General features: G+C 44.5%; 1 protein-coding gene across 3 annotated transcripts; it reads left to right on the forward strand.

Moving 5' to 3' along the window:
- Positions 1 to 1,387: 1,387 nt before the first annotated feature.
- Positions 1,388 to 10,425, forward strand: si:ch73-204p21.2. Of its 3 annotated transcripts, XM_040138263.1 has the most exons (9): positions 1,388 to 1,497; positions 4,175 to 4,237; positions 5,219 to 5,297; positions 6,636 to 6,762; positions 7,227 to 7,287; positions 7,409 to 7,478; positions 8,979 to 9,041; positions 9,170 to 9,244; positions 9,427 to 10,425. In XM_040138263.1, exons 4-9 carry the CDS (start codon positions 6,641 to 6,643, stop codon positions 9,657 to 9,659), a joined length of 624 nt encoding a protein of 207 aa, XP_039994197.1. In that variant the 5' UTR covers positions 1,388 to 1,497; positions 4,175 to 4,237; positions 5,219 to 5,297; positions 6,636 to 6,640; the 3' UTR covers positions 9,660 to 10,425. The 3 variants fall into 3 exon arrangements, with proteins under 3 accessions (XP_039994197.1, XP_039994188.1, XP_039994207.1); XM_040138254.1 differs by lacking the exon at positions 5,219 to 5,297 and having other exon boundaries at positions 9,427 to 10,424; XM_040138273.1 differs by lacking the exons at positions 4,175 to 4,237; positions 5,219 to 5,297.
- Positions 10,426 to 11,094: the final 669 nt, after the last annotated feature.

Genomic DNA, 11,094 nt, shown 5'->3' on the forward strand with positions numbered 1-11,094 from the left:
CCCAGGGGGGCGTTGCAGAGCAGAGGGGGTTGGGATGGGGGACGATACTGTGGGAGGTGAATTAGAGTCAAAAACCGTCCTTCTCAGAGTCCTAACTGAGTCAGATCTGACCACGGACATGAAACACATGTTGATATGATTGACTGTGACGTCCACTTCCTGTGGACCTCGTGATCTCTGACGTTCCAGAAATCAACAGAGGATATACAGTAAAACTAATATTTTTTTTAACTACGCGGCAGATGTTGTTTTCTCTCTCTCCCAGTTCTGTACAGGCCTCGCTCTGCCAGTCAAGCAGTAAGTGTCAGTTACAGTGTTTGGGTGGGGCCGCAGATAATGTTCCAGTTTGCTCTCTGATCTGGGCTTCAGTAAGCTTATCGGTCCCAGCTGCCTGTGGTCAGAGATACTCCCTCTGTATTTTATTATTTGAGGAGAACATGTCATGGAAGAGCGACCTGAAACTCACGCCATCTGATTCATGCAGCGTTGCTCTCGGTTTCGCACCAAATGGATAAGACAATACTCTGTGATCCAGCAGAAAGCTGCAGTGTTCGTCACACAATACAGTATGAAAGCGTTGAACAGAACACACAATATACTGAGGATTTAAGAGTCTTACCAGTAGAGGAGCTAAAAGTGTCCTGAGGGTGGCGCTACAAGAAAGATCATGGGGTCGTTAATATGTAAAGAGCTGGAATTTGGTCAGGACATTTTGTTAGTCAGTTAATCAGAATGTATTTATGGGCCCTTTCGAAAAAGTCGGTGCAGTTCAACGTCCCTCGTAAATAACTGCACAGACTAAAGATAAAGGCAGTAGAACAACGGGCGACTAACAGTGGCGACAGAGTTTGAGATGAAATACGAGACTGGATGTGATTTGAAAAGAATAAAACCACTTAATGCTAAATATGAATAAAACTGAGAAAAAAGATAAACTACATAAATGTAGATGGGTTTAGTCGACTGAAGCGCCAGACAGACGCTAACGGGACTGCGAGGCTAACGCAGCTAAAGTAACTAGTCTACTCCTCTGGTGCGACCGCGAGGCTAGCAGCGGGGTAACCAACTAACGGGAGCTTTCCCGTTCTTCCCATTCTGCCCCCACCGTGAGAAGGCAACACCAGCATCCCCTGCGTCCATGTTTGAGATGCCATAAAGCACCGGTCCTCAAACTCTGCCCCCCCCCAGAAGCCAAAAACTGTTCCTGTCACTATTATTGAAATAAAACTCATGAAAGAGAAAACAGGATACACGATTAAGTTTTATTGACTTTCAACTTAAGACAGATGACGGTGTCTCTTCAGCAGTCTGCCCATCATTGTCGTGTGGGTGCGTGTGTGTGTGTGTGTGTGTGTGTGTGTGTGTGTGTGTGTGTTTGAGCAGCTCAAACAGCAGAGCAGCTCAGTGTTTGTTCAGTCTGTCAATGAGTAAACTTGCAGCAGGGACAACTCCCCACATACAGTATCTGAACCTGAAGTCACAGCTGTCTGCACGCAGGTACGACTTTACTTCTACTTTGACTACTTCATAACTAGTTATTATTAGTGGACATTTATATTTTTATTCCCAGGCTTCACCAGTCAGAGGTTCTGAGTGTTGTTCTTATGTCCTGCAGTCATTCAACCACCATAAACATAAAAAAAGACTTTTTTGTGAGATTTTTTAGGACGACTGTTGGTTTTTTGACTTCAATTTAATTTTGAATATCAGATACAGGACAGAGAAAGAAAGGAAAGTAACAGAAACAGTTACAGCCTGTATTGCAAACACAGCTTAAATACAATAACATGTAAATGGGAACATTACCAGAAAATAACAACAGTAAACAGGAAATCTGCTGCGGACATGTGTGTAAACAGGAAATTATCTAAATATGCACAGTCATTTAATATATAGAAAATATTTATAGTTTAGTTATTTATTATGTGCATTGGCTGTTTATGGCTATACCAAGTTTCATACTCTTATACACAACATATTCACAGCACTGGTGGAAAGTACATTTACTCAAGTACTGCACTAAAGTGCAAGTTCAGTTTTTCCATTTTCTTCTACTTTATACTTTACTCCACTACTGTTCAAAGTATAATATTATACTTTTTATGACATTTGTCTGATAACTTTGGTTGCTATGTACTTTGCAGATTAAGATTATTAATACAACATGTAAACAAGCGATAAATTGTGATGTATTATTACCGATGAAGCTACCGAGCTGTACATAAAGTAATAAAATTAGCTCTGCCTTTACCGGCTGCAACAATAATGTGATCAACACATTAATGCATCAATGATTATAATTCAATAATATAATTTTCTGCATTATTCTGCATCATAAATACTTTTGCTTTCGGTACCTCAAGTACGTTTGATGCAAATACTTCTTTGCTTTTACGGAAGTAAACTTTTATTTAAGTAAAAGATCTGAGTTCTTCTTCTACCACTGACTGGTCCAGTCTCATTATATGTTTCTCTACACAGAGACCAGAGACTGTCGTCACTTGATGACAGTCTCTGCAGACGTGATTTTAAAGGTGTGGGGGTTTCACCGCTACCCCTATGAATTCTATGTCTTATTTTCTATTTCCATAAACATTGTTATAGTATAATATAAATATTTTACATATTCTTATTTTTCTTATAATTTCTCTGTGCTGGAGCGAATGTAACGGACACAATTTCCCCTCAGGGATCAATAAATGATTTCTGATTCTGACGAGACGAGGGCACACCTTAAAACTGATTTCATTTGACCGCTCACCTGTAAAACGTTACCTTCGTCTCATCGAGGTCGATGCCCCGATGTCCTAAACGAGCAGAACACAGCAGTTATGAAAAGGGTTTTTTTTTTCTTTTTTAAAGTAGGTTTTAAGCTCATACAAATAGCCCTAAGTTACGTAACTGAACGACTACATGGCATGAAAACAAGAACAAAAGTAATGGACTACTATAAAACTGAATGATTGCAAGCTAGCTTCCTGTTGTCTTCCAAAGCAAAGAGCCAGCAAGGCCATGTCACCGCAACTTACGTGACAAGTTGACCCGACTTCTCCCTCTGTGCATGTCCTCCCATCTCCCACAACAAAAAGAGCAACGACAAACTCATTGGAGGTTGCTAGAAAACTATCACTGTAACGCTAGCACATACCGATACTATCAAGCTAGCCAACAATGGTCTGCTAAAAACTACTAGCCTACTAATTAGCAGCTGGATGAGAAGAGACATTGTTAATTGAAGGTGCAAGAGATGTCCCAAAAGAGGGGGGCATTCAGAATCTACCTTGCTATCTAGCTCTGACAATGCTATATCGCTAAATAATGTCAGCTTGTTTGCCACCTTGCTTGGATTTGGAATGATTGACGTAGCTAGCTAACTCGCTGGCGCACAACTATTTCATTTCGTGTTCAATAACCAAGGTTAGCTGACACATCACATGACAATACATAGTTAGAAGAGAAACCTCTTCGTTACTAACATGTCAAATCATCATTTCATCATGCTTCTGTGAAAGCGCGGGCACAACGAGCCTGCTTGAACTCACTTTATCAACACGTCTCGTTTGACAGGGAAAATTCATACAGACAAAACTTGAAAAAGCAAAACACTTTTGTCTTAATTACTGAGTTTTGAAAGTCAGAGGACTGAAGTGTTGTGTTAGTAAAGTGCGATAATGTCTGTATGGCGGCCGGGTAGCTTAGCTTAGTATAAAGGCTGGAATCAGGGGGACACAGCTAGCCTAGATCTGTCTAAAGGTCCCAAAGTCCACATACCAGCGCCTCTAAAGCTCACTGATCAGCACTTTACGTGTTCTTTGTTTAATGTGTATAGAAACCGTAGTGTAAAGGCAAATTCATGGTTTCCACGTCTGCGTGGTCACAAGGGTCCACGAGGACCCCTGTACAGACGTCCTCGTGCAGCCCAAAATTCGTGACCACGAGGACAGTCTGTACTACATGCGCCAACTGCACATGTGCCACAAAAGTAAAATGTTGTATCTCACTTGTTTTATCTTAAATTTAATGGACAGATGTGAGAGTGGGATCAATCCTGCCTTCTAACTCTCTGCCATGAAAATGAACAAGGGTGTATCCCAAAACGCTGAACTACTCCTTTAAATAACACTTTTCTAAATGAACATTAATTCTCTGAACCTGTTGTGTGTTTGTCTAACAGGCGTCAGTCAGGATGGTTAAAGTGCTGCTTCAACTCTCACTGAGCTGGAACTGAGAGGACGAGGTAAACATCTGAGCAGCTCCATCTGGTTTTTCTAAACAGGAACTAGCACACATACAGCGCATGCGTCGGTCACGTTGGATCCAGATCCAGATCCAGACTTTTTCTTTTCTTTTTCATGACTCATGGCTTTTGTTCACATTTTCTGTTATTTCATGGTGTTAAAAAGTAAATACAACCTCATGTTTAGTCAGTTATGTTTACGCACCAGTTGCAAAACCTCCATCTACCTCGAAGGGTTCGGGAACATTGTTGTTCCCTGTTGCTGGGTTTGTTTTTTTTGGCGTCTGAGGAGAAGCTCATTTTGGGATAAAGCTTAGCTGCAGGAGAGACACGAGCATGTCTTAAAGTGCTCTCATTGGTAGACTTTTGACCTCCTGCCGTCTGCAGTCAATTGGATGATCAGAAGAACCGAAGCTTATTCACTTATTTTTGCAGCCATTAGGTTTCTATATAAACCAATAAAATGCAAATGTCTATAAAACAGTCATAAAGTCTGTGGGTCAGTGTTGTATGTAATTTTCCTGTATCTAAAGTCAACAGAGCTGAAAGACGTCATCTCACCTCCATGCTTAACTTGACTCTTCAGCTCCTCCTCGCTGCCTCACAGCTCTTCGGTCTGGATTTAAATGTTGACAGAAACTAAAACCAAACGGTCCGCAGCCCATTTCCATTCCCTGATAATGCTAACATCAGCTCTTCACATCAGGACAGCTGTACGAAGGCAACTGGACTCGCTTGAGGTTCTTGAGGACGTTTCACTCTCATCCAAAAGGCTTCTTCAAAACTTGTCCTCAAGCGAGTCCAGTTGCCTCCGTGTAGCACTTAGCAATACCCTGAGCTGGATGGCTGAGAATCTTCGCAGGCATCAGGACAGCTGTTCCGTTGGAGGTTAAGACCAGGTCTTAGGTCACAGATGAGTGTGACCTAAGACGTTGAGTGGAGTTTTTCACTGTTGACTGACTATAATCTTTATTACAACAGGTTGGACTTCTTTACGGATTCCATATTCAAAAAGAGCAGGAACTACCTGTAGTTAAAGGACGCAAGAACATAACACACGGTACACTATACCACAAACACACACAAATGATAATAATATCACTAAACTTTTAAATTAAAAACAATCGCACAATTGAATAAGGATGAAGCAAAGTAAATACTGCAGACTAAACCAGACTAACGGCTCTGTTCTCCTGCTGGCGCCGTGCTGGTTCGGTATCTTGGTGATTGGTTAAGCGCCCCGTTCGGAGGAGAGGCGTGGCAGAGGGTGTGGCGACATGAATCCAGCAGCGAAGAATGAGGTCCACAGCTCAGCCCACTAGTTCTTCGCTTTATTCAGTGAAGTCACACCCATGTAAACCTCACCAAAGTCTGGCCCCTGTTTCTACTTGTGTTCACATCTGAAACTCTGTACGTCCTGGACAACAAGTTTCCTCTGATAAAAACAAGCCGTCAGTGCGTCGCGACAGGAAGAATCCTGTGTTTGAAGGGGGTGAAAGCGGCGAATGTGATTGGCCTCGACGGTCACAACCCACGATAACGTCCTTCTGATCCCACCCCGTTTCCAAGAACCAGGTGCAGCCACGAAAATACCAAAGTAGTAACTTTAAAATACTGCTGTCGGTTTATGAGGCAGTTCGTGGTTTATTTCTGATCTGCTCCTCTGTGCTGAACTGCCCAGACCTCTCAGATGGTCTGGGAAAGGTCTGCATACTGTCCCCAGAGGGAACCAGACCTGGAGAAGCGGTTGTTATGAACCGCACATCGGAACAAGCTCCCAGAAAACTGCAGCTCTGCTCCAACTCTGCATTTTGTGAAATTAAATTTATACTATTTATTCACATCTTGCACTGTAATTTCTATAATCTGTCTCATTCTGTTTAATCTTATTTTAATCTTCTATTCTACTTTGTTTTAATCCTTTTAAATCCTATTTATGTCTTTTTGTATTTCCTTTGTCTCTTTCACATTTTGCCTCGTTGCCTTTTCTGTCTCATGTCGGGCACTTTGAAATGCCTTGTTGTTTAAAGGTGCTACACCTGGCCATGCACACACACAGACACACACACACACACTTCCCGCTCGTTGTCAGGTACATATTTTGTGCAAACCACCAACACTTCAGAGGGTTGAAACCTCAACCCAGAGAATCCAAACAACAAATGCAATCAATGTCCCATATTGGGCCCAGTCTGTGCAGGTCTCAGGTGTGTCTGAGCAGTTTGTGAAGTCGTCCGTGCCGTCGATCAATTTAAACTGTCTGACATTCCTGTCACACAGGCAGAGAGAGAGGTCACACAGGGGTCGACCGTCAGGTGACTCGCTTCCTGTTCCCTCAGTGCATCTTGACACGTTTATCTGTTTCGCTTACGTTTCCTTTGGTTTCTGTCTCTCTCAGTGATCATGGCTGCAGTCGGAGCCGAGGTCACCGGGGCGTGGTTCCTGTCTTCAGGAGCTGTCGGTTTCTTCATCCTCCTCCTCGTCCTGTCCGTCTTCCTCGCAGCTCTCTGCAGCAACTGCAACAGGTCGGCGGTTTTCTGTCCTCTACATGACAGCAGTTTAAAGGATAAATCTGCGGATATTCGGTTTCCCTGTTGCCGTCTAACAGATCTCATGTGCAGAGCATAAACCAAACATCTTCTTCTTCCATCGCTCCCTGCAACATTTCAAACGGATCCTCGGTCCAGAGACGACCAGAATGACCGTGGCCTCGTTTCGAGGACGCAGCTTTGATGAGCGACGGTGTTAACGGCCGAGCTCGCTGACCAACACACTGCGTTCCCTGTGACTGCTTCATAATAAAAGTCAACCCCGTGTTTCACCAGCTAAATGCTTTTAATGTGAAGCTGCATCTGATAGTTTCAGAGGTTAACTGGACTGGACATATCTGCAGATGTAAACTAAAACATGTCAAGTTCTGTCGCTGCTGTGTTGTTGTTAAAGCTACTTCAATAAAGTGAACCTCATTTGTCCCTTTTCTTTTTTCTAGACGTTCATTTGAGCTGCGAGATTCTCGGGAGGACAAAAATCCTTCGGCTCTCATCACAGTGGTAAGAGACCTTTGACCTCTGACATGGAGAAACGCTCTACTGAGCTTTCCTCTGTTAACCTTAAAAACATGAAAACATTTGAGAGGACGGAGTAAACGTTTAATGTCACCTCCATTGAAAGGTGAAACTGGAAGACACCATGATGGCGAGAGAGAATCCTACCATCAGTGAGATCCGGAGCGACGAAAAGGGTGAGTGAGCTTCTGAACAGCGGCGTGCTTCACCAAGAAAAGATGAATACACACCAAGACAAAAGAGCAAACTGTACAAATGCATAGTCTGAAATCTGACCGAGGAGCGAGACTCTACTAAAAGTGAAGCCAGTTTTCACAGGCGTCTTCTGCCCTCGGAAATAAAACCAGATCATTTCCGAGGTTTTCGGTTATTTCAAGTCTTCAGACCTGTGAAGCTCTGAAGCGTGAAGAGAATTTTTCTGAGTAAACCGGGAGCAAACTGCCGTTCAGGAAAACTGGGTGTGTGCGTGTGTTTCGAGTTTAACCCTGATGAAGAAAACCCGGTCCGGTTGACTCCATGGAGAAGCCACTTGGGGGCGCCACAGAACAACCAAGGTCTGTCTGAGATGTCAGACGTGAGATGCCTCAGTGTGTGTTAGAGTGTGTATCTGTCTTTTCTACGTGTCCGCCGTGTTCAAATCATCCTCCATGTTTTAAAGTTCGTCTCGCTCACTTAACCCAGGGTTAGGTGACCCAAGCCGGTCAGGTCACCGAAGCCTGGTTACCTGCAGGTTAACACACCATGAGCTCCGGCTGGGGACAGAGGTTAAACTGAACTACAGTGTGTCTGGGGGGGTCACATGTGTGATTTTAACTGACAGCTGACAGCCAATCGGAGACCGGAGTTTTATGTCCCCGAAGTCGAGCAGACGACCTTTAGTCGCCTCGTCACTTTCACCAAATCCGGGGCAGAGCTGTTTCCATTAAGCAGGATTTATGTTGATTTGTCAGACGACGTCTCGAGCGTAAGGCGATTTCACCGGCTGGTTAACATGTAGTGTTTACGTCCACGATTAAATCACTGTTTCATCCTGGTTCAGCGTCTGACGACAGGGACAGAAAAATCTGCGAGTGAGAACAAGTACGTGGTGAATTCAGCTGCATGAAAACACGGCGAGGACGATCAAGGACTGTCTGTAGCCCAGCAGCGGTTGGACAACTGCGTCCAACTTCCTGTAATCAGACATTTTAAACATCGATATCTGTTGCTGATGCCGCCACGAACCCGTTTTTACGCTGATTTTATCAGACGATGAACGATTGGATCAGAGGGCTGTCTGCCTCACTCCGACACCGGATGTCGCTGCGATGCGGTTTTGTTCATGTTGTTCGGGTGTTTCACTGTGGACGGGGCTCTCCGCCGAAACCCCCTGGAAACCTGGAAACCTGGAAACCCGGCACAGATCATTTTCACACGAAAACCGTGACATGGTCCACTCTCGAACCTTTCTTTCAGTATTTATCGCGCGTATTGGTGAATATTCCCAAACAAAGGTGTAAACTAGCGACTGTCGGACTAATACTTACACAGTGCAGAGAGAGCGGGAGAAAGGGAGGGTGGGGGTCAATAGGAGCCCACATCTCATTGCTACCTCGGCCCTTAGTGGTTTAACCTTGGTCGTTACCTCTGCCTCTGTGTGTGTGTGTGTGTGTGTGTGTGTGTGTGCGCGTGCTCAGATGTCCAGACCAATGGCGGTGCGTCCGTGATGGAAACGGGAGGTGATTCCAACGCCGCCGGTGGTACGTCATGTTCATGAAACTGCAGCTTTCTCTGAGTTGTTTTTAGTCATAACGCTGCAGCTAATCAGACGCCTTGTTACTGCGTTTCCCATGATGCCTAAGTCCCACTGCCCTGTGTGTGCGTTCAGAGTCAAATCCCGGAGAGGAAAACTCGGTGCAGTTCATGCTGTGGAGGAGCCACCTGGGGGCGTCACAGAAACAAGGTCATTAACTGTGTATTTGTAGAAGTAATGAGGAGAAACAAACTGCTTCTATGGAGAAACTGCGTGTGAGGATGTTTATGATACTATTTCTTATTAGAGCAACTAAAGTCGTTTATTTGCTCAGTTCACTTGTCACCGGGACTTTAACACACTCTTCGTATGATCTGTCTCTCTGCGCACAGATGGGGACGGCCTCGGAGGAGGGCGGAGCAATGCTGACGTGTCATCGCCGCCGACCAATCACGAGCCGGCAGTGCTGGATTCAAACGACCGAGACAGAAATTCAGTTTACGCTCAGGTCAGCAAAAAGGGGAGACGGGCCACGCCCCCGGTCCATACACCTGAGGTGGCGCAGGTGGAGGAGGAGGAGTCTTCACCTCCACTGCCTGTGAGGACGACAGAGATGGAGGGATGATGGATGAAAGACGTAAAACAAAAGATGCAGGACAAACGATAAAAGACAGAGGACGGAGGTTAAGGATGAAATATTACAGACCAAAGATGTAAGACGAATGATGAAGGATGAAAGATGGACACGTCTCAAGGATGAGGGACAAATTACAAAAGATGAATAACAAAGGAAAAGGGTCAAGGATGAGACATTAAAAAGATGAGAGACAATCGACGCATGTGACAAAGAAAGAACCAAAGATGAAGGAAGAGAAATGAAAGAAATGGAGGACAAAGGATGAGGGACGAGGACGAAACATGAAGGACAACAGATGAGTGATAGAGGATGAAAGATAAGGAACGAACAACAAGGGACGAAGGACAAAAGACAGAAATGATACAAACCGCTGTAAAAAGTTTTAGTCTCAGTTGATTTGTGAATATTGTCATGAAGAAACCCTCTGCCCGTTTTTTAGTCCTGCACTTAAAGGCAGTTGTGGGACTCAGATCAAAACAGCGCCGCAGAGGACGAGACGTCCTGGCTTTTGGTTGAAAAACAGTGGGTCCTACATTTCCCACAATGCAACTGGTTAGTGTCTTCATAGGCTGAGGGGAATCTTAATGTGTAAAAGGGGTGGAATTCCAGATTACAGTCCATAAACTACATATCACAGTTTATCATAATGCCAATCATTGTCCAGTCACTCATCAATTTTTAAATTGATTTCCTTCATTCCAGGTACCGTCGCTTTCATTTTAATACAATAAAAACCAGTCCGCAGGGATGTGCAACTTGCTCCAGTCTGCATTTGTTCACCTGTACGATATCTGTTGTGTTTTGTGGATGTTTTCTATGATATTCGATTAGTGGACTGATGGCACAGCTTTGATTGTGACATTTTAGAGCATGAAACAAAGTGTGGATGAGCTGCTGACTTTAACATCCTGATGCTATAATAACCCTGTGTGGACGCTGCTGAATGCAGAGACTGTTGATGAATCTGTCACAACTAATCTGAACGCCCTCCATGACAAAGCCAAGTACAAACGAGCTCTTCGCTGACCTTTTTCTATATTTGGTTCGATAAAGGCCACGTGACAAAAACCCACCGCGTGGCAACAGCTCTTGATGAAGAAGCGTAAGTGCGGCGGAAGTCGCCCCGTCCTCCGGGGAGCAGCGAGGTTCTCCGGGAATCTGACGACAATCTGTTCTTTTAGATTTTCATGTTCTTGCCAGTGACATGTAAAGGTGTAACATGGAGGGAAAAGCACTGAGGTTTGGTGGAGGTTGAGTGCGAGCGAGAAAACAGTCGGTGGATCATCAAAGACGTGGAGACTGGAGGCATTTTGTGTCAAAGCCAAGTCCAGAGTTTAGTCCAGAGGCGCTTCTGTTGTCCTGCCTGGGTGAAGAGGCTCAGTGATAACTGGAGTGGACTCAACTCAGAGCTCCCCCGCATGGA

Source organism: Xiphias gladius, chromosome 1, assembly GCF_016859285.1.
Source record: "Xiphias gladius isolate SHS-SW01 ecotype Sanya breed wild chromosome 1, ASM1685928v1, whole genome shotgun sequence".
NCBI lineage: Eukaryota > Metazoa > Chordata > Actinopteri > Istiophoriformes > Xiphiidae > Xiphias > Xiphias gladius.

Bases quoted from the DNA above. Each gene is read 5' to 3' on its own strand.
- si:ch73-204p21.2 (XM_040138263.1), top strand. From the start codon at position 6,641: ATGGCTGCAGTCGGAGCCGAGGTCACCGGGGCGTGGTTCCTGTCTTCA. The intron at 9,042-9,169 runs GTACGTCATGTT...GTGTGCGTTCAG, and splicing joins TGATTCCAACGCCGCCGGTG to AGTCAAATCCCGGAGAGGAA. The intron at 9,245-9,426 runs GTCATTAACTGT...CTCTGCGCACAG, and splicing joins GGGGGCGTCACAGAAACAAG to ATGGGGACGGCCTCGGAGGA.